The following is a 24,271-nucleotide window of genomic DNA, read 5'->3' on the forward strand; positions in this document are numbered from 1 at the left end:
ATTATGTTATTTCCTAAAAACACTGGGTTCCCTTATTTCAGATGAGATGTCAACATGACACTCGAGAAGGGTGAAATACTAGAGATCATTTAAAAAAAAAAAAAAGGGACAAAATTTGAGAAATCCACCTGCAAAGATGGTATCACTAAATCCATTTTTAGATTGCTCTTGGGGAGCTGGGAGTCTTCTGCTATCAGAGGGTCATGACCAGCGCTGGTCACAGCCATCAACCTCCAGGGACCAACCTGGTCATACTCTCCTGTGCTGAGCGTGCAAAGCAAGCTTCCAAGCTGGGAACCGGACTACTTTTATCCCGTTCTGTCCACTGAGAACAGAAGACAGCATTTAACTTGGCTGCATTCCTCCACTAACTCTCCTCAGGTCAAAGAGAAAAATGACTATATTTAAGAGAATTAGAGAACAGATTCTGTTAAATCGTATTTCAAACCCGACATATAATTTCCAATAGTAATTACTTTCATAGGAGGGTATTTGTGATAAGGCGCAGCTCCTGTGGCTAATTCAATGGCAGTTATTCCAAAACTCCACATGTCAGCCTTGAAGTCATAGCCTCTCACCTAAGAAAGGAACCAGGAAAAAACACAATTATACAGCAGGCATGTCACATATCATGTGGTCCATATGACATCAGAAGTCCACAGTTGTGTTTGCATAACTTCAATATTACTTTGCTAAGGCCCAGCAACTGGGAATTAAATCTTATCTACACAATACAGTCTAATAAAATGGCTGATCTGAATGAAATGTTAAGTGTATTAATGGTATGTACTGCTATGACAATCAAAACATCATTTTTTTGTACCTGTTCCATGACTTCAGGGGCCATCCAACACGGGGTGCCAACAAATGTTTTTCTTACTTTATTCCGGGTGACATCACCCCCTGTTGCTAAGAAAGCACTTACCCCAAAATCTGAAAGGAAAAAAAAACCACCCTTATTTTATGTAACATGTTATTGCTGACAAATTCTGACTTTATGAACATCTCTTTTCCGAGTGAGCCTAGCAATCAATGGTGATGACTTGTTTCAAACACCATGGAGCTCTCCCAGGTAGAGACGGGGCAGCCCTGCCATTTGCCGCCCCCACACTGTGGAGAACGCCATCACAGGTAAGGAAGGGCTCAGCAAGCCCACCTGTCCGAAAGCTAAGCATAGCAAATTCTATTTTCCACCAAAGAGGTCTCAGAAGTCATAACCAACCATAAAGGGTCACAATAAAGAGACAAACACCTTCCCAACACCCTAAGTTAAATATAAAGGATCTTAGCTTTTAGCTAAGATTCATTTTAGAAAACCATTTACAGGAATAGTACTGGAGGCAGCGCAACTAGCATGTTTCTTTTGAAACATGATGTAGTTTCTTTTAATGTTTTCCTTTTATTATGATTGTTTTCTAACCTCTTTAATTCCGTATCATCAATGTTTGGGAAGTGGACTTCTTTTTCATATAAAGGAGGAATAACATTCACCGTCTATACTCCCACGCCTTTGCTTAAACAGTGCTCTCTAACACCTTGGCCAAAATCCTAACGGCAAATCCACAAGCCCAGGTATATAAAACCAACATGCCCGGGTTTGTCCATGTGTGTCAATCAACACAAAGGAAAAGTCCAGTCAGCAAAGATTGGTTTTCTTCACCACTTGCTTTCTGGAAAATTTTCACAGGTATAGACAGAATGGTTTGGAGAATGAAATAATATTCCTCTCGACGTCCATTATATATTAGAAGTTCTTTTTGTGAGAAGATGAATTAATTGGGCATACTGTACATGTGCATGCATTTATGCAAAAATGTTTCTATATGTGAAAGTAGAGAGGGAATACCCAGAGATTATTTATGCATGCATTTGTGCTTTGATTTTTACTCACGGTTAAAATTAGTTAATAGAATACCAACTACTTAGGGCTAGTACAGACCTACCAGTAAGAGCCAACTCAAGGGCAGCTCATAGTAAGCTGGTAAACAGTAATAAAAAGGGGGAGTTAGCACCTCAGAACCCTGCAGCAATCTAAGAGGTGGGAGCTCCTTCAAACTGCTCTCACATAATTCTCCTCTGCTGGCCCCCTTCCATGACTGACTGAGATGACAGTAATTACCAAAGAACAACATCAAGTACAAACCAAGGTCAAATATTAGCATTTGCTTTAGATCTACGTTATTAAGTTATGCAGTAACACCAGTGTTAACAGTTTCCTAAGTTGAAATATGTTGACTGTTTCACTTTATTTACCTTTAAATTTACTCAACTCCCAATAGGATTTCAACTACAAGTAAAAGGAATAAAAATTGACAAAGAGAGTCTTTGTTCCAACTGCTACTCTCACATTAATAGTGAGTGAAAACATATTCTGAAAATGCCATGTCATTTAATTTGCACGTATATGCCAAACTCTATTTGAACTCTTATAGAACAGTCAGAAAAATGAAGTTTTGTGGAAAGGAATCTCTGAAACCACTGAACTGGTTTCCTGCAGGTAGGTGGAGAGAAAATTCATTCTCTTACAGAAGAGCTAGGTGTACTGAACCATTTGTAAGCCTCTACTCAATTTGGCTAGAGGAAAAAGTATGATAAGGCTTTCAAAAACGTAAGTTAACAGTGACCCCAACATTCCATTTTTATTAAAATAATTTTATAACATGATAATATTAAATATATACATATCCTCTGTAAATAATTTAGGATACGGGTAGAAGTGGCTTTAAGGAAAAATAAGTTCTTGTAGACGCAGTTGAAGCAACCCTATACCGCATATGTATATGTATGTGTGTGTGTGTGTATATACGTATGCGTGTATATATGTATCTTCCTAACATACAATCTAGATAAAAATCCATAGTTAACATTAGACTTTCCAATTCCTTAACAATATCATCCGATTACATTAGACCTTTTTAAACCTACAGAAACAGCTGAGGAAGATGTATAGCGGCAATTCATTACTGACAATACCTCTTCGATATATCTTTCATGACTCACATATGTACTCATAGCCTCCACTTAGAACACTCACTTTAAAGGCATAAACAGATGGTTAAACGCCTTTAAAGCTCAGAACAAAAATTCCAGAAGCAGAAAACACCAATCCTCACATCTACTCAGCCTGTGACTCCAGAATAAATACACAGTTTGCTCCTAAGTATGGCTAATGTGTATACAGAAAGATTTATATGTACTGAGAAAGAGAACATTTTGACTGAAGTATGGGGTGTGCTTGTGTAAACAGGAAAACGGGTATATTCTGTCGAGACAGCGTCCATGTGACAGTGAGAAGGGGGTGGGCGGAGCAGCAGCAGTGAAAAGCGCCCTTGATGGCTGAGGGGGGCCTCTACCCGGCCAAAGGGAGTGGAGCCAGATACACTTGGGTCAGAAATGAACATTTCTCTGGCAACATGGAACCAAAGACTACACATAAAGTTAGCCAGCCTCCAGGAATAACTGCATCTCAAACCAGAGAGAATGCTGTCATCCTGGGAGCTAAAAGGCTCTCACATCTTTTGAATCCAACCACTTCTCTCCTCCCCAACTGCCACTGCCCTGGTTTAAGCCAAGATTCCTGTGGCAGCCTCCTAAGCCACAAGCACCCTGCTTTCCCCAGATCCAGGCTTCAGCACTCGGCCCTTCAGTGTTACAGATCTGATCGCTCCTTCAAAATCTTTTATGGCTCCCTGCTCCCCCAAGATAAAGTCAGAATCCCTCATCACAGCACGCAGATCTGACTCCCCTTTCCTCTCCTGCCTCATCTATCACCACTCCCAAATTCAGACCTGGAGCCCCCGCCCTCCTTAACTACCTACTTTATTTTACCCCTGAACCCATCTCCATCCTTGCCCTCAGCAAGCATTACCTTTGCACTTGCCTGAGGGTTTGTCATCATCCCGCTACTCCCTCCACCAAGGGTAGAACCATCAGCAGAGGAGACTCTGCTGGTCCCTAGTAATTGATGGAAGCATCTTCTGCATCCTGCCTCTTGGTGCCTTGGGGCATTTTCACAGCTGCCTCTGGTTAGGGTGTGGCTCGTTTGATATGCATCCATCACCTATGTCTAATTTGTGGTGGATGACTTCAGTAACTTTGGGAATCGTCTTACTCTGAAATGTGAATGCTAAGCCCTGAGGAGGATGTGCAGGGTTCTCTGGTGTAGCTACCTGATTTAGAGAGCGGCAGATCCTCCCGGAAACAGCATAGCTGTGCTGGCCAGCGTGGGATATCTCCGCAGTGAGGAGGAAGACCAAGCTTCTCCCCAACTGTGGGACTACAGCAAGGCACCAACCTTTCCTGAGCTGTTTGCAGCCTTCTTGGTTATGCCTACTGTTACGCTATTTTCACATTTATAACACTCTCCTACTTCTTTCACCACGTATAAATATGCTTTATAATAATTGTCAGGTAGATCAGTAAGCTACTGTTCTCTGCCTTCTGACTGGGCTGAGGGGACAGCATTAATGTTTTTACAGTGGTACCTAATTGGGAGGAGAGTATAGCTCAGTGGCAGAGAGCGTGCTTAGCACGCACGAGGTCCCAGGTTCAATCCCCAGCACTTCCATTTAAAACACACGCACACAAAAACACAGAGGTACATAATAAAATATGGAAAGGATACATTTCCTGACCTTAAGAATATTACCATCAACAGAACAACATGTAGAATCCAATGCTACGCTCTGCTCTCTGTGCAGAAGCAGAGGAGCTAGGACCGTAAGGGCCAGGACAGACTCCACTGCCAAGTGGGCCTGGGACCTGGCCTTGAAGATGGGGTTAATGTTTCGATAGACAACCCCAAAAGGATATGACCCTCCAGACAAAGGAGCAGAATGAACAAAGTACAAGAAGAGAAACTGCCTGACAGCTGCAAGGCTCAGAAACTCAAATACATACAGGGGCTCAAGGCAGAAAATATGAAGGAGGGGAGGGGGTCCTGAAAACCAACAGCACCATCTCAGTGATGAAGGGTGCTTGACTCAGCGTAGGGAGACGTTGGGAAGTGCTGGGCACTTCCTAGGAGCCCAGTCTCAGTGCCCTCCCACCCCAGGTCTAAAGCAGGGTTTTGCCATCCAGCTGGAAAAGAGAGTCGCTGTAGAGAGATGCCCCTGGTGCTGCAGATGTCCCCATCTTCCCAGAGAAAACCAAACATCGAGATCTTGATACAAAACCTCTCATTTTTGCTGTTGTTGGCAAGAAATTCATTTGGCGGTGGTAAAATAAAGCAATTACACTTGTCTGATTTAGCCTGCAAAACTAGTCTGTCAACTGTGTTGTTCTTGTGTCCAAAGTTTACCTAAATAGTTTGACATACACCACGCGATATTATATTTGTGGGTACTACAACCCGCATGGTCAACTGGCGTTCTGACCCAGGAAGCCCAGTGCTAGGAGGTCTGGGCAGCATTTCATTCAGGATGCCAGAGACAGCTGCTACAAGTATTTCTGTTATCCGTATCCAAGTATAGGTAAGTTAGAGCCAGGTGAATGCCCAAAAGGGGGAAACAGTCACCTGGTGAGAGGCATGATGTATGTCAGAAATGGTTCTCACTGGTGGAAGTAAAAGCAGTGAGCACACGAGAGAGTGGCTAAAATACTCGATAAACTCCCCATCTGGCGTGAACAGAAAGGAAAGGATCCAAGCAGGCTCAAGTGTAAGCTAAATCCCTGACCAGACTCAGGGCTAATTAGATTTCAGGTGCCAAGTACAAGTGCACAACAACACTATATCTGGAATTTTGGCATGTCTGCTTCAAGTGAATTTTTCATTCACTTCAAAGGACAGAGAGCAGGGATCTCCTTGAGTTTATAGAACAAATGGTGACAACTCTTTAGGGATGTGCTTGCTAACAAATGGCAAAATCTGGTCTGCGACTCGACTTACTTAAAACCTGGGAGTGATGTGGTGGGTGAGCAGCCAACCCAAAGCTACCTCAAGCATCCATAATACCTACTAATATCGATGAAAGGGAGCCTGAGTTGTGCTGGAAAAAAAAAAAATAGCTTAGGTCAATGCAACACTTGGCTAGAGAGTAATGGAATCAACATTTGATGGTTCAGAGCTTCCTAAAATGTATTCAAAAATGGGCTGCGACAGGCACTGATCCCTCCAGACCTCCATGTGGCTGGGCAGGGTCTGGGGCAGCAGGAGTCGCCATGGCTGCAGGGGCCTGGGCCAGTTCCCGGCTAGAAGCAGCCCCTCCCCAAGAGGCCACGGTCTAGAAAAGCAAAGCAGCAGAGAGAGTGCTGAGGAGCCCGATCACAGAGCCTGGGAAGCTACAATGGACCCAGTTAGCACCCTGGACCGCCGTCGCTTTCTCTCTAGCAAAGAGGAAATTTTGGGAAAAGTAATTGTGCAGTGGATATTCAGAAAAGGAGAAAGACTAGAAGGAGGGAAGACCACAGCCACAGCCCAGGAGTAAAGCCAACAGGGCCTGCATTTGAGCAGAGACTCTGAAAAAGGAAAGGATTAGACCAATTCTTAAGAAAATGTGGTAACTCAGTGGGTCCTGGAATTGAAAAAGAGAAAGGAATGAAAACTATTAAATGACTTGCCAATGACCACACGGTAAGTTTGTGAAGGTCAGACTAAAATTCACAGGCCTTCACAGAGGAGTTTTAGCCACACAGCCCCAGGCTTCTTTTGGGGGAAAATTCAGTGGATTCTTCCACACAGAAAAATAACTACAAAAAGGAATAATGGGGTTAACACTGCACAACTCCTAAGCTCGTCCCTGAGTAAAGATCAAGCTGTGATTACCCAACACAGAAAAACTCGTTTGAGTTTCTCTGGTTAATCCTAAATGTCATGTTTATATCATTAAAAACAATCCCTTCACCGTTTGGTTTGATTCCCAGTCTTTTTTCTCATGAGAGACTCAAGGCTTTCCTGGCAAAACTGAAGTGTGGTGATAAACACCCAGGAACACTTTCAGGGCTGCCAGCATCCGGCTTTCTTGAGTCCCACAGGTTTCCCGCCAATGTTGGGTGAATAAAGAGACAGACAAAGAAGCACATTATGAGTTCAATTATGCCAACTATCAGAATGCGTATAAAACAGAAGCAAGTATTTTCTTAATTGTTAGGTACGGTATAAATAGCTGTTTCATTTTAAATGACGTATTCAGTGCTTTTTATGTTGTTTTTATATGTGTCAGTGGTGCAGCACCCTGCATCCACTCAGGAAGCATGGGGCAGGCACAACCACCCCCAGCCAGCGTGGGTGTAGCCTCCACAGGGCTTACAGAGCTTTAATCCAGACACAAGGCTGACCTTTGAGTGAGAGCCAACATGGGAAAATACGGTATTAATTTAAATCAAGAGACTATTACATGACCTCAACAACACAAATCAAAGAATTATGTAAAGGTGCCAATTTCTGTTTGCTGGGAATTCCAAGGTGCCCTTTCCTCCCCCTGATTTTCTTGGCGAGAGAGGAAAAACACAGGCCAGGGTAAGGGAAGGCTTAGGCAATTACAGAACCAGGGGCTTGCCTCCTCCACCTGCCATACAGAAGACTGTCTGTACGCAGGTTAATCTTCCTGAAGCACGGTTCTGATCACAGCCCTCTCTGGGCACAATCTCTTTCCCCACAAGGCATCTGAAGGATAAGAAGGCAGCCCAGACCCAGCCACAATTCTTCATTATGTGGAAGTCAAAGGCTTCCAGGAGTTTCCTTCTGATTGCAATGCAGTCCAATATATCCAATTATCATATCCTTGAGCACAGTGCTTTTATAGCTTTTTTCACTGACCTAATCACTGTTTCTCAATTTGATTTTTTAAATGCATAATTAAACCCAGCGTTTTCTACCAATTTCTCTGCTTGTTTCTTGCTTGCTTTTAAATTCAATAGGAACAACTTTTCACTCTGCTGGAGGCTTGCGGTCTTCAGAGAGTCATAAGACCTCCAGGCACTAAGAGCCGAGATTGAGGGCAGATGGGGGAGGGGGGTATCCCCTCGGGCCTGCTGGGAAGCCCTGGAACCCTGGCAGGAGAGAGTGCAGGGCAGCACTGACTGGGAGGTGGCAGAGGGGACCCTCAAGCCCTCCAGGTGGACGCAGCTCCTCCAGGGACCTACATGGAGCTTGGCTGAACCCAAAGCAAGAAGCAGAGCCCGTAGCCCAGGGGGCCAAGGCAGGACGTGGCAACCTAACAGTGGATGACAACACTCAATGGGCTCGTTTCCTCCTTGAAATAATGCCACTTCGTTCAGAGGAGATGTCTTCTTACTATCCTGACAGTGGTGTTTCGTGCACGTGACTATCAAGAGGCAAAGAGTGACACACTCAGTGTGGGCTATGTGGCTCCGGTTTAGAGGCTCACCATGGGGTCCTGACTGTTTCCACTGAGTCTCCATCGATGATCCCCGAAACTACAGGGAAGAGGAGAGGCATTGAGGGAGGACACAGTGAGTAGGAAGGAGCCACATTTCCACCCTTCGATTTGAATAAGCCTGCATGTGATTCCAAATACACTCCCTGCTCATTACTTCTTTGAGCAACAGTTCCACAAGCTATAAAATGGGAGGCACAGAAAACACGTAGAACACGTAGCAGCAGATTCTCAACAGTAGTCCTTAGCAGCACACACTGTTGGCTGCCTACCCAACATCCATACCCCACTCTCCACCAGCATCCTGATTTGGTGTGTGGGGCCCAGCGGGGTCAATCACACAGATCTCAGCCAATCATGGTGTGAGTGAATGGTCTGAGGGGCTGCCCTAGACCTGGCCCAGGAGATTCAAGGGGAATACGGTGCAAGCCCTTGTGAGAAAATTTTCTGCCTGAATACAAGAACCTCCCTACGAGGTTCCTTTCCTCCTACTCCCCTGACTGTCAGGGACACATCACAGGAGGATGTGATGCTGGGAGCAAGAGCAGCCCCTGGGTGCACAGCAGAATGCAGGAAAGAGCCCATGACCTCTTGATATCCCTGGGCTTCTGCACTAAGCCTGGAACCAAACGCCCCAGACTAACGTGTGAGATCGTTAACTCTCCGTATTGCCTCCTCCCCTGCCAGTCAAGCACTCAGGTATTTGTACCCAACGGCTTAATCCTTGCAATCCTCTGTCCTTCCCCACAGTCCAGCCATGTTCATTCATACTTCCTGACTGCTAAGGGTTAACCATTGCATCAGAGGCCAAAGTCGTTATAATCCCCAAATGGACTTGGGAAAAATCAGCAAGAAAACAATTTAGCACACAGTGCCATTTTGGAGTTTTAAACAGAGCCAGTATTAAGCATGGCTTTTAATGCCAGGGGCACAAATCAAAACAAATAAATGCACAGGCATCTCAAGGGGGGAAAAATCATACTGCAAGAAGAGCCTAATTCACTTTTTGGCCAATAGTTTCTGTTTGGAGCTACGCTTACATAAATGTTCCAGATCAGAACAATGCACTCCTAGGAAAATAGGAGAGAGAAGTATCTTCAACATTCTCGTCTAAATCCTTGCTTCTCAAAGTGAGGTCACAGATCAGATGCATTAGCTTCACCTGGGAGCTTCTGAGACATGCAGAACCTTGGGTCCAAACACAGACCCCAGTGAGTCAGAACCTGCACTGTAGCAAGAGCCCCCGCTGACCTGACGCGCAGTCAAGTCAGGGAAGCACTGCGCGAGCGCACCGCCTTCCTCCCAGGCGCTCCAGCACGGTTCAGTGTGAGCAGAGGGCCTCAAAGTACAGCCAGCTCATTCACCTCTTGGGTGCAGAGAACCACATTAGTGGAAAGAGAGCAGCATGAAACAGCTGAGTGCACATTCACGTGTCTTACGACAAGTAAGCACAAGGGCAGCACTAAAAATGACAGTCACGTCCCACACAGAACTGTCTGACCCAGTGATGCCAGGGCGTCAAGCAGGACGAATTCACACACGTGGCACACCTCTGTGGGAATACTCAGATTTGTACAGAATCTTTGAAAATCCATTTACATAATTTGTAATCATAATACTCGTTAACAGTCAGTCTGTAACAGCTGCTCACTGGAGGTTCCCCGGCACAGAGGAGACGGGCTGCAGTGAGCATCAGCCTCGGCACAGATACCGGTAACGCTGATCCCTTCCCCCCGACCCTTGAGACCTCTGAGATGTAATTATGTGAGGGTGACGGCATTACATCATTCAAGTGATAACACTGATTTAATCCACTCATCTTTTAAGCAAGTCAGTAACAAACGTGTTAGCACCTTATCTGCTATTAGTAATCAGTTACTCACACACCACCTCACTATGGAGTGGGACACACCACCTGTCCTGCTCCAGAGGGAGGGACCGACCCCAAGAGCGACCAGACAGAACCAAAGAGTTTTCTGAAACTCTCGCTTTCCACTCAATCTCCTTTCCCTGAATCAGGCTTCTGGTTTTCAATTCTATTTATCCTTTCCCACAAGCAAATGGGGCTCCTAGGCCTCGCCTGGCCCTACAGGCTGCTCCCCGCGCGCACACAGCAGCGTCTAGGGCATTCACGATCACAAAATACAATCTGTTATATTTCCAGAGACTGGGCCCTAGGGGGGCGCTTCTCAGCTGCTCTGGACAAACCCAGGTTTTCCGTCTATTAATGAGCAAGAAGCAATCCTGACCATCTTTGAAACATCAGAGAATAACAATTTCACAGCCTGTTTTGACAGCAAAAAAAAAAAAAAAAAAAAAACACTTTTTTTTTTTAATTTCCTAAAGGTAGACTTTCACCTTTCAAAACCAAAAAAAAAAGCACACACACAAAGAAACAAATCTTCCCGTGATCGGTGTCTCATGTCAGTAGACTCAAAATGGCCATCAAAAGGTTTCCTTCAAACGTCTATGTTTCTACTTATAAGGGAGAGGGTCTTAGCACTTGTTGCACTTTGTACATTGAATCAAAGTGTGTCAATTCACAATGACACAGGCAAATTATTTTAAAAATTCAACAGAAGGTTTCTTGGTGAAAACACAAAGGCTACACAAGCTGTTAGCCCTCCCCAACCCCTCAGCCATCTTCACAACCAAGACAATACAGGCTTAAGAGAGACAAGAAGACAGGAAGGTAAGTGGTGGCTGATGCCAGTTCACCTCAGGCTCACAGTTCAGTTGACTCACAGCCAATCAGCCCCAGCGTGGAGGAGAACACTAGTTTAAGACAGTGGTAAACCCTTGGAAACCTGCCCATCTAGGCCAGAGCCACAGAAGCATCCTCAAAGCAGATTAACTTCTGGTGAGAAGAGGAGCCAGAGGCCACAGCCAGCGGGGGCAGCAGCAGCAGGGAAGGGAGCCAGGAAGGCCGGAGCAGTAGACCCAGGCCAGCTGTGCTAAAGGTATCGGGCAAGAGCAGGCTTCCTCAAGTCCAACAATAGACATGACCAAGAGCCCACCAGGGGTCAGCTTTCCATCAAATATGATAATTACAGTGGACAAAGGAAAAGCACAGAAAATCTGCAAATCCCAAATCCATTGTTTCCTGGCTCCCCAGTTCAGGGAGGGAGGGATGTTCTCGAAGATGCTCTGGTGAAAGCAGCCACAGGACAGATACTCGGCTTACTCTCCCGTCAGGCCCAACACCACCCTCTGATTTGCATGCTTTTGAGCAAGTCTGAGAATGTCTGGTGACTGAGGCTAATGAAGGGACACTCGAACATTCTCACGCAAGATAGGTCCTCAGAGAACATCTTGTCAACCTGCCTTATTTTACAGCTGAGAAAACAGAGCCCCAACAGCCCAACTGTCAAAAGACATAAAGTGAAGAAGCAAACAGGGGAGAGGTGGGGAGCCTGATGTCAAGGAAGCGAGCTAGGGACCAAAAGTGAAGTCAGAGGGGACATGAGAGTGACTGGCCTTTACAACCTTTAGAACAACCTCAAACAAGGCCACAGTCACTCTGCAGTCCTCAGTCCCCTCATCTGTAAGGCCAACAGTGCCGAACTGACAGCAAAGCATGCAAAACACCAGGCAGGCCTATTCCACCAGCATTATCACTTCCCAAGCCGAAGGCAGGCTCTGCCGGCACTGAGGTCTCCCGGCCGGCCAGATCCGCAAAGACAGGCGCAGGCAACTTAGATCAAATATTAACGAGTCTAAATTTCCAATGCAATATTCATATACCTCCCAGTGGTCTTCTTCATACAAATCTCCACTCAACTAGCTCTACTATCAGAAGCTTCCAATAAACCAGAATGACCCATCTGCACACTCTTCAAGAGATGGTCCCAATGGGAGATGATTAAAATAGCACAATTCCAGTTGCCATAGTATTTAAAGCAACAATTTACATCATTTCCACGAAGTTTCCAGAAGGATGAGTCGGGGATAACACTGTCTTCAAAGAATCCGCAGGTTTTTAAGTCTGCGATAAAGAAAACCTCACATTTAAAACTCCTAACACTGAGAAGTCTCTAAAAAATGAGGAACACACGTTAAATTCTGTTGCTCAGTATTCTTTAAAGTTTTACTACACAGTCATATAGCCCTTAGTTCATTCAATCTCTATTTACCAACTTCCTACTGAGTGCCATTTCCATTCTAAACTCTGGGACCACAGAACAGAAACCACTGCCTTCACGGAGCTGACCTTTAAGCTGGGGCGGGGGTGGGGAGGAGAGGTAAATACAGATAATAAAACAAGGAAGCACAATCCACAGCAGTGGTTCTCACACTTTACGGTGCATCAGCACCTGGAGGGCTGCTTAACATCCTGATTGCCAGGCCCCACATCCAGGGTTTCTGAGTCGGCAGAAACTGGGGACAGAAGGGCACAAGAATTTGCATTTTTCTCAAGCTCCTTAGGTGATGTTGAGGCTGCTGATCTAGGATCCCACCTTGAGAACCACTATTATAGAGCACATTGATGTGTGCAATAATGGAAAACAGATCAGGGGATGGGGAGTCTGGGGCAGGGTGCGGCAGGATGCCATCCACAGAAGCCTTGCTGAAGAGACATGTGAGTATTGAGAAAAGTATTCCAAGAGAGAGGGAGAAGACTATGCAAAGGCCCTGAGGCAGGAGCATGAATGGCAAGGAAGCCAATTTGACTGGAGGGGAGCGAGGGAGAGGAAGGCGTAGGAAATGAGGTCAACAAGACAATGAGGAGCCAAATCTTGAAAGGCCCAGTGGGCCACCATTAGGATTTGGACTGAGATGGAAAGGCATTGGAGGGTCTTCAGTAGAGCCATGATACAAGCTGACTTTCTTTAACAGCATCACTCCAGATGCCGTACAGAGAACTGAGTACACAGGGACCAGGGCAGAAGAAGAGGACCTCTTAGGAGGCTACAGTAATTATTCAGGCAAGAGCTAACGGATTTGGTAGCTTGGATGACCGCGGGGGAGATGGTGAGTCGTGGTTCACTATGGGATTTGCTGACAAATTGGACAGGACACAGAGTTTAAGAGAAGGAGAAGGGTCACGAAGGACGGATTTCTAACTTATTCAGTAGAAGGATGGGAGCTGCCACTAAAAGCAGCAGGGAAAACTGTGGAAGGGCAGCTTGTTGGGGAGCGTGAGGGCTATGGAGCTCTTCTGTGTTGCAGTTATATGATTTTTAGAGTTGAAAGGAAACCTGAGAGCCTAAGAATCTCATTTTATAGGTGCCACACGGCCAGCAAAGAACTTGGTGGAGGGTACAGGGTACGTTAGTGAGCCAGGGGCCTGCATAATCCTTGGCTACTGTGTTCTCAAGTGTACTCTGTGAAATCAAGTGTCAAATTACATTTCGTAGAGTGTAAATATATGTTAAATCTATTTAGATTTCCTAAAAATCTCTACTCTACATATGATACATGCAGTAACTTCTAAGATGTTATCGATCAAAACACCTAGTCCCAAATCATTCATATTTACAATACATATTTAAGATTTCTTCCCAGGACAACCTATTTATCTAGACATTGCGTGGCTAACTTAGATGCCTTGGGAATATGCACTCCTCTCCACTTACAGATTTTTTAAATTAAATTTTATGGCAACTGTTGAGAGCTGTCTGTTTCACCTGAACTGTAAACCTCAGTACAGTAAACAAGATGTCTCCATTGCTGACCACAGATCAGCTCAGAGACTGTGCCATAGTAAATGCTCAATAAACATCCATGGACTCACTGCTTAAAGAGGCACTGAACCCAAACACTTAATGATCACCTTTTTACCAGGGGAGGTTCATTTTTGTTGTAAGAACTGGAGGTTCTGGGAAACAAAAAGTCAATGAAAAAAAAAGTGATCCAGCGAAGAAATGAGTTGAACTACTCCGCTCTCGGTCTAAGAAGCTCTTTGTTTTACCCAGACCTCAGCAGCTTGTGGTAATGAATAAAATTTAATAATGACAGTGCAACAGCAAGGTCCTACTGTCTAGCATAGGGAAAGATATTCAACAGCTTGTAATAACCTATAATAAAAAAGAATATATATATGTATGACTAAATCACTATATTGTATACCAGGAACTAACACAACACTATAAATCAACCATATTCAATTAAAAAAAAAAATCATAACGACAGTTGCAGGCCCTTAAAGGCAGGAAAGCAGGAAGGAAGGAAGGAAGGAAGGAAGGAAGGAAGGAAGGAAGGGAGAGAGGAGGAAGGGTGAGGCTCGTCTGCCTCGGGTCCTCCTACACCTCTCCTTGAGGCTCAGCCCTGTCCCACTGCAGCTGAAGAAAAATTCCAGCAGGAGCACAGAGCAAATGCTTCCCCACAGTGGGGTTCACCCAGGGAGATTTCCTTAGACTGCTGCTCAAACAACTGCTAGCAGCTGTTAAAGTATGGAAAGGGGCTGAAACTCTCCCTAAGTATTTTTCCCCGATGGTGTGCAGATGGCATGGAAACCTAAGTTTCCAGAACTGACTGTATCCGTGGCTCACGCTAGAGGGTTCACTCAATGTTACCATCTGTCAAGATCCCCGAATTCAGGAGGCCACATTAATTTGTTGTCCTTACTTAATAAACACCCCTCCTGGAAATGAATAAATGAGAATTTTGCCATAATTTGTTAAAACATAATTCACATAATGATCAACTTCCGGGAACTCAAAACGTATTTTGGTTCCCAAAAAAAGCACTTTATACTCCCCCCACCCCAAAGGACTTTAACTTGGATCGTATTCTATTTTCTGAGTGTGCCACTGTCTCCTAATTTGGGTTCTTTGCTTCTACTCTTCCTTAACTTTTTTAATCGTGTCATGGCTAGCTGGCTAAGGTGGAGCTTGCCTAAAATCAGAGATGGAAAATGTTTGTGAAAAAGCTATTGTTAGCCTTAAAAATATGCATGAGTATGCGTGCCTAAGTATTTGCATTATTCTCCCCTTCCTCCCTGTGAAGCTCATCCACCCTTGTGTGTTGGAACGTCCAGCTCTGACGTCTGTACACACCCCCATCGCTGACGGGCACACACGCATGCAAGCCTGCCAAGACAGTTCGGATCACACTGGCCAAGAGTTCATGAAAACTTGCCACGTGCCAGCACTGCTGCAGGGTGTTTGAGATGAACACCGTGGAGTTTCTACGGCTGATAAGTATTCGGTCTGGAGGGAAGAAGGGGACGTGGAGACCCAACCTCAGCACTGGGTAACAGGCTGTCTAGCTGGACTCTATAATGGGCAATTTCAAGCCACCAGGGTAAGGTGCTTAACACCGTGAGGGTGGGGCTGGTAGAGGAAAGAGTGGGAAAGGGTTTCTCAAGGAAAGAATGCCCTGATTTGAGTCGGGAAAGAGAAGAAGTGAGCCAAGTAAAGACAAGGGATGGCAAGGAAGTGAAGCAGAAAGCACGGGTGGTGGAGACTAGAACAACAGACAGGAACCTCATATGCTGTATTAGGGAGCTGGGGCTTTATTCCATCAGCAACTGTTTTAAACATTATGCCAGGGCATCAGATGGTCAGACGTGCACTGTAGATTTTTCACTCTGGTGATGCTGGGGATACTGATGGGGCAAAGAAAGAGGGAGAGCAAGATGAAATGGCAGGCGGTCAGGTGGTGTGCCCACAGCCCTGCCTCCTTAGCCACCTCCTGTGATCACCCTAAATGATTAAAGGGCATGACCCCCACTTCAATACAAAAGCAATTACAAGCTAACTAATTCTAAAATGGAAAGTGTTAAGTCCTTTAACCCTCTAATATTTTCCCATTGCATAGATGTGGAAACTGAGGCACAGTGAGGTTAAGTAACTCAGTTATGGGCTAGAAGGAGCAGCACCAGGATTGGACCCACAGAAGTCTAGGGTCAGAGCCCACGCTCTAGGCTGAAGCACCCAAAAATAAGGTGACATTATCATTTCCTGATCTGGATGCCACAGAGGCTTTCAGATTTCTGACACTAATTAGAGGCTGCCCACAGGGGAAGGTGCACACAGGGAGCCCACACTACCCTGCTTGAAGCAGCAGCCTCTCTTCCCTACGACAGGAGAAATACTCCCCACCCCCTACCCCCGCCATTAAAGTTCATGTTACCAGAGCCAAAGAACACAGAAGGAACACAAAAGAATCCAGCAGCTACAGGTATAAAAACTCCACCACCCTGCAAACCTTCCTCTGGCTCCTTGAGAAGAATATCTGAGTACTGGAAGCAAGTTAAATCTAGTTGCAAGTTTTCCTGGCAGAAGTTTTAGTCATAGGGGTTTTCAGTGTTCAAGAAGCTGACTGAAGCTGAAAATGTATTCAAAGGCTGACCCAGGACAAAACACCTCTCCCTGAAAAGAGAGATGATACACAAAGTCACACCAAGGTGCCTCCGAAGGTGGAACACCTGGGACATGAGCTTGACCTGAATGGGCTCAGGTACACCGAGACAGATGTGACGATCACTTTCACAAGTTCCAGGCTGCCTTAGTCAGCTAGGTACCAGATTTCATATCTGTTATGAAAGACTCGGGTTGGGAAATTCACATTCACACACACACAAACACACCAGAAAGTTAAAAGTAAGTGAGAAGGAGCATGAACTCTAACCTTACATAATGCAATCGTATGTTTACAGAAAGTTCTTCAGAAATCAAACGTTTTAAAATCAAGACTTTTAGAGTAGATTAAGAATGGTCACTGTTGAAAAGAATCCTAAGAAAAAATATATTAGTAGCAACCACCCCAAAGGGACCGGTTTTACATGCATTTCTATTTTAGAGTAGCGTCTCTCACTCCTCCCGGACAAACAGGCTTAGTTGCTCGTCGGACAAAGCACTCAGCTCTTCCTGACGATGTCTGACAGAGCATCACACTGGAAAATGAGAAGCCAGGCCGTGGGAAGAGCATGACATTCAATTAGCCACGCCTTCTCTCACACACTGCAGCAAAAACCATTACACTCACCAAGGCATCCTCTCCAAGTCTATTCTCAGGAAGCCACACATACGGGCTTTTCTGAGCACAGAACACATGATAAGAAGTAGTGTTTCCTTTTAAACCCTGAGTAGGCAGTCCTCAGGTTTGAATTCACGACATCAAACCTGCAGTTCTCTAGTCTGAGAAGAGTGTGGTGTGACCACAGTGCTGAATTCTACATCAAATGACGTCCAAGCTGATGGCTTCTCCTATCCCCCAAAACCTTATCAGTGATGCTGTGTCTCAACCTGCAGGAACTAAGAGGGGAGAGGTGCTGAATATGTTCCCCAGCCCCCAAAAGAATCGATTTACACAGAAATGGAGAAGCACCAGTGATGACTCTTGGTCTTCCATCCGAAACTGAGATCATCCAAATCCAGATTTAGGACTCTCCTCCTGGAAATCCCACAGACGTGGGGCCATAGGCTCTGGAGCCAGACTGCCCAGACCTGAAGCCTGACCCCACCTGTTATTCTACAGGTGAGCTAGGCGGCTCACTCCCCTCCCTCCCTCAGTTCCAGCGTGTAGCATGGATATGATGGTAGCACCTTCCTGTGGGGCCGCGGGGAGGCGGAGCCAGTCACCGCGCACTCAGCACGCGGAACTGGGCCTGGCGCACAGGGAACACTCCATACACGATAGGCCCTGCTTTCAGAGCCACAGTCAATAAGAGTGCATATAATTCCCACAGAATGGGTACTGTTGGAAATAGGGCGTATCAGCCTTATTTACCACATTTGTTGGATGTATTATCATAAGGCAAGAGTTTCTGCTGGTTTGAACCTAGCCTCAAAATTTTCCCTTTTCTAATAAAAAAAAAAGTTCTGAGAAAGGGAATAAATACCTATGGCAGAGTGATTTTCTAAATAAAAACTGTATGTTTCTTAATAGGACGGCAAAAATACTCTTTTTTGAAACCAGTCCTCATAATAATACTCTCAAGGTAAACAAATACACTTTACATTCAAAGAAATAAATGCAAACATCTCCCCTGCTTACATTTTATTTCAAAAAACGGAGCCCCAAGAGAAAGATGTCAAGGGAAGAGAGGACAAAGTCTGAGGAGAAGCAATGCATTATTTGTCCAAATACAACAGCGACAACAAGACAATCTAGCTCTGCTGCTGTCAGTCTGCTCTCAACTCTCCCACCTGCCTCCCCGATTTCACACACCACAGATGCCCCCAGAACACCTGAGGACTCCTTGTCCTCTTCAGTCAGGCAGTGGCCCACTGCCTGACCAAGAAAGCAAACTCCTAGAAAACAGAGAGTAGTAGCATCTAGGTATTTCAAGGAAACACTACAAATGTTTTTTAAGGCAATGATCTTATTCTAGAGTTAAAACCAAAACCACTTTAATTTTAAAGCCTCTATGAATTCAATGCTATGCTCAGGTCAGAGGATCTAGAAAGAATTAAATGTGAATTTTAGAAAGCTACCGCTCCAAGATGTAGAAACTGCACACTCAGATGCCTAATAAACCATCATCATTCGCTGGGAAACGATCATTCCAGCTCATGTCATTCCACAGGCAGCAAGTCGCACACACAAAGAGGACACCAAGGAAAGCCCGGAGGGGCCGGACACAGAGCCCTAACCATGAGCCAAGCACTGTTCTGAGCACTTTAGACACTGACTCATTTAATCCTCACGACAGCCCACGCGGCGGCTTTCCGCACGTGCCCTCCTGAACCCAGCAGCCCCCACTGTGCACCCACGTGCTGGGTGACAGTCCCCACCACCACCCACAGTGAGGAAAAACCGACAGACCTGAGAGGGAGACAGAAAGTCAGGAAACCCTGCCTCTGGGGGATCCCAATTGAGAAGAAAAGGAAGACATGCTCCCAAAGGCCCAGAGAAAGGGCTCGGGTCATTAATCTGACAAGCGTGATGGATGGAGTGACTGGCAGAGGACCAGGTAGCGGAGTAAGCCAGGGGCGGACCTGCCTTCGCATTTCAAAGGCAGTCCGCTGCTGTCCGGACCCTCTGAGTGAGAAATGATCATTCCATCACAAAACAGAGAAAATTCATTGTACTTTTTTTTTTAATCAGCTTAGAGCAAGATTAATGACAAGTTAGCTTCCAAGTTGCATAATTAATAAGTATTCCCTTTTTATAACTCCTAAGGCCCCTCAGAGCTGAACCTCTTGCAAGACAAATTTGAGGTACATGTGATCTCCAGGCAGCACAAGGGAGAGTTAAGGTCAGTCAGAGTAACGGCAGAGCAGTATTAGCAGTAGTAACAGTACTAACAGTACTAACAGTAACAGGAGCAGCCTTAGCACCAGCCGCAGCTGCCGCAGTACAGCGCCTGCTGATATTTTCTGGGTGTCTACTATGCACCAGCCACTATTATAAGATCCCTGGGTACGATGAACCTCATTTGATTTCATAAAAAAAAGATGAGGTTATCTCCCTTTAAGGAGACTGAGTCTTGAGGTTGAGCAACCTGACCGAGGTCCCAGAGCTTGAGCGGTGACCTGGGAATTTCAACCAAGCCAGCTGATCCCACAGATTGTCTTCTTAGCAGCTAGACTCTCTGGTGCGGGGTGATGTGAAGCTTTTGTCTACAAAGTTTTTCAGTTGTTATTTGTTTAGCTGAAGCCTTTTCTTCATACTGCCCCCAGCCTGAGGGATATGGGCCGCTTGCTGGAGGAAGGACAAGACACACCAACATAAGGCACTAACTCAGATGGCTCAAGGACAAAAGTCAGCATCAATACTGCTGAGAGCCGGCAGAACAGGGAGGGGGAAGACAGATGGATCAAGAATTGGCCAAAGTTTGGGATCAGCGGATACAAACTACTACATACGGAATAGATACACAACAAGGTCCTACTGTATAGCACAGGGAACTCTATTCAATATGTTGTAGTAGTCTGTAATGAAAAAGAATATGTATATATATAACTGAATCACTATGCTATACACCAGAAACTAACACAACATTGTAAATGAATTATACTTCAATAAAAAGATATAAGAAAAAAGAGAGAGAGAGAATTGGCCAAAGACTGATGAGTCCTGAAGCCAGGCGAGGACTCTGTACTCTTCTCTGCTTTAGGCTGTGTTTGATAACTTCTGTAATAAAAGGCTTAAAAATGGCTTTGACTTGTCGAGAGTTCATTTAGTTTGAGTCATTTCCTTTCATTTGTTTTAGTGGGTTAGACTTTAACATGGTTCAAAATTCAGAATGTTATAAAAGGCGTATTCTAACCAGTCCACCCCCACCGTCATAATCCTTCTAATGTTTCTTTGTACAAACATAGATTATTTCTTCCCTTTTTTCACAAAAAGTGGCAAATTATACACATTGTATTTCACCTTAACCATGCAGCCTGGTGATTTTTTTCCATGTCAGTGTACAGAGAACTTTTCATTCTCCATCGCAGCTGGTGGGTCTTGCATAATGCAGATGTTCCATACACTATACTTAACTGGGACACCTAGGTTGTTTCCAATCTTTTGCGAACAGTGCTTCAAAAAATAAGCTTATGATGTCTGTTTCTGTCTACTGCCCATGTTAGGTGTTGCACTAAGCATTTCTAACATTTATTTTCTAATTGCAACAACCCTATAAACAGGGGTGGATCCAGGTTTCATGAGATATGAAGGTTATACAATTTGAAAGACATCTTTAAAATAGAGAATACAGAATTAGGTATTTAAAATTAAAAATTCATATCAATTCACTGGAGTCTTAAAGATTAAGGTCCTTTCTTTTAGAATCTTTATAGACAGTTTAACAAGAATGCCTAAATAGAAATACCGCCTGATTGCAAACTGGCTTCTCCGCTCCACCTAGAACGCTGCAACTCCCCAAAACACACTGCACTTACAAGGGCCTGAATCCTACGTTTCAATAGCTGTGCAGGAAATCAGTGTCTTCCTGAATGACAGGCCTTATCATCACCATCTCACAGATGGGGAAACTGAGGCTTAGAGATCCAATAATTCGCGCCACGTAGCACAGTGGGCATTGAATCAGGCCTGCTTGATTCCAAAGCCTTTGTGCTTAACTGACACACTGAGTGCCTCCCCAGTCTTAAACTTGACTAAATTTATCTTTTCAAAGGGGAGGGCTGATAAAAAAGAAAAACCATTGCCATTATTAGTTCTCTAAGGAAGAAACATTTGATGTGAAACAAATTCTCAGTTTCCCTTTCTTATTTTCAAAACATCTTTCTCTCCTATTAAAAACAAAGCCCAAAAAAAAAAACCAAAAACCTAAATAAAGGTGCTCTTAAGTGGACCTAACTAAACACAGAGCCTAAGGACAGCACCGTGCTCGGCACACCAGCCAGGGCACCACCTGACAGGTCCTCTGGCACCTACAGAGGCACAAACAGTGAATCAGAGAGGTGGCTCAAGGCTTGTCCCTTGTTGGGGGTGTGTCTGTTTTCTGCTGAACTCTCACATTTCTAACAATAACCCCAGATCCTCAGATTTGTCTAGAAACAAGACTGGAACCAAAGACTGTGATCAACTTCGTTCTAGTAACTAGATCTGCAAAGACCCTAAACCTATGCCGGAAGGCAGGACTCTTCCACTTCAATTCAAATGTTTCCCCGTACAAATATCGAGATGTTAAACATCTGGGGCAAACTTCATTTTTTCAACACAAGCCAGATTGGTGATTTTTACCAAGGAAGTTGCTGGGATGGGCTACTATTAATATTTAATGCCTGCAAGCCAGAAGGCTAAACACCTGAGGTGACAAAGTTAGTTCAGGACAGGAAAGGACTGTCCAGCCCAAAATGCCCAAAGCAGGGATGGATGGCTGAGACAGACCTTCACAGACAAGGGGTAAAACAAGAGTTGATATGGACATGGCTCCATTTATCCCAGACCCTTCAGGTTATTCTAGGACATTAACAAAAGGAGAGGTTCAGAACATAGAAGCCTTCAGTCTGATGCGCTCACTCATTTGACCCCAACTGCAGCTCCATGCCCACCAGCTGTCAAGATCCGCCAGGGAGAGTCAGATTTTTAAGAGCAAATAAGCCTTAGAGTTTGAGTTTACAATTCTTTCAACCACCTCTTGAGAAATAAAAGGTTTAAAATTAACGTGTATAAGGTTTTAAATTTTCAAACTCATGCCAAAGCTCTCAAAAGTGCTTCTTGCAGTTACATTGAATAGTTACACTATTCAATCTGGAAGGTAAAAAAAAACAATAAAATTAAAAGTAAAAATTGTTCTTTATTAATAGGCCATGCTCTAAAATAGCAGTATTTATAGGATGATCTGACAAAGATCTGTCAACACAATAGGAAAACATGTTATACCTCAGACCCTAACATTCTGTAACAGAGCGGCCCAGATACAGTGGTGTCTGTGTATGAACACACACACACACACACACACACACACACACACACACAATGGAATACTACTCATAAAAAAAGAGAAATTTTGTCATTTGCAGCAACATGGATAGACTTGGAGGGTATTACGCTTAGTGAAATAAGTCAGACAGAGAAAGACAAATATTACATGGTATCATTATATGTGGAATCTAAAAAATAAAACAAACTTGTGAACATCACAGATATAGAAAACAAACTAGTGGTTACCAGCGGGGAGAGGGCAGAGGGGAGGGACAGTATTGGGGTAGGGGATTAGGAGGGACAAACTATTACGCATAAAATAAGCTACAAGGATATACACTGTACAATATGGGACTATAACCAATATTTTATGATAACTACAAATGAAATATACCCTTTTAAAATTGTGACTCACTATATTGTACACCTGTTACTTACATAATACTGTACACCAACTATAGTTCAATAAAAAAACAAAACAGATTACATGCATTTATTCATTTCCGAAGAATGATTCTACATTCTCTGAAACTGTAACGCATCTCTAAACAAATAATGTTTTATCTTTGTCAGCTTTACCTGCTATTTGTACTGAGCCATCCTCACCCAGAAGAATATTACCAGCTTTCAAATCCCTATTAGAAAAAAAATGCAGAATGAGTTGTGGAGTACTAATACTATATTGCATAATTCACTCAGAGAGATTTTAAAACATCATATCATGCAATGTAGCTGTTTGACATAATTATTATTTTATAAATATTAAAACCATATAGATTTAAAAAGCTGTAAGGGCACATTGTGATTTTATAGCTTGCTCCTGGAAAATGGTTAGGATTTTAGTAATAATTTTTTATGTGATGTCATTATCTAGATTCAATAAAAACAATACTGAGTAGATCCTTTATTTTATGTCAGAGTTAGAAATTGCCCACATACTCACAATACTACCATTTTATCAGGAATTAGAGCCCTGTCTGTGTAAAACTATTCTATTTCCGCTTAAATTTTTCTGTGGTGCAATTCCAAATCAATCCAGTCAGCCTCATAAACAATGGGTTTGATCAATCTCTCCTCTTGGGGAGAGACTGATTATAAATACTAAGTATAATATTCTGTATCTCTTCACAATATAGAAGCTGTGCTGAGCAGTCTTAACACTTAAGAAAAATGACAACTTATAATTTATAAGTTTGATTTCTAAAGTAATATATTTTCTAATTATTGAAAGATATAGTAGATACCATTGAATATACAGTTCACTTGCAGTTCAGGGTCAGGGAATTATAGCATTAGTATTACTGGTAAATGGTTATTTACTTGCAGTCATTCCTAAGAGCCCAAGTAACACTAGACCATTTGAAACATCAGGCACTCATACTCAGTGCTGTTAGGCTACTTCAAGGATTAGCATCTCATGTCACAAGAGAGATGAAATTAGTGCCTCCTTCTTTCTTTCACCACCATGTCAAAAATAATTAACATACTAAATGTCTGGAACATTCTTGCCTATATCAGAAAGTTAGAGATGCTATCTAGTTCAAATGAATATACTTCAAGGGTGATATGTTAACTGATGTTTAATGAGTCCACTCGGTACTTTTTATATTCTGCGTTTATTTCAGTGAAGCAGATTAACCAATTCTGAGGATACCAACATAATT

At 43.9% G+C, this 24,271-nt stretch overlaps 1 protein-coding gene across 1 annotated transcript in view; it reads right to left on the reverse strand.

Annotated features, from left to right (window-relative positions):
• The window catches only part of STK39 (serine/threonine kinase 39), a 250,703-nt gene that overhangs the window by 154,497 nt on the left and 71,935 nt on the right, over positions 1-24,271 (reverse strand). The window contains exons 5-7 of the mRNA XM_031451591.2: positions 23,187-23,242; positions 824-933; positions 477-578 (exon numbers count right to left, since the gene is read on the reverse strand). Of these exons, the coding sequence (XP_031307451.2) occupies positions 477-578; positions 824-933; positions 23,187-23,242 (268 nt within the window). The remainder of the gene's footprint in view (positions 1-476; positions 579-823; positions 934-23,186; positions 23,243-24,271) is intronic.

The sequence above is a fragment of the Camelus dromedarius genome, chromosome 4 (genome assembly GCF_036321535.1).
Source record: "Camelus dromedarius isolate mCamDro1 chromosome 4, mCamDro1.pat, whole genome shotgun sequence".
Lineage (NCBI taxonomy): Eukaryota > Metazoa > Chordata > Mammalia > Artiodactyla > Camelidae > Camelus > Camelus dromedarius.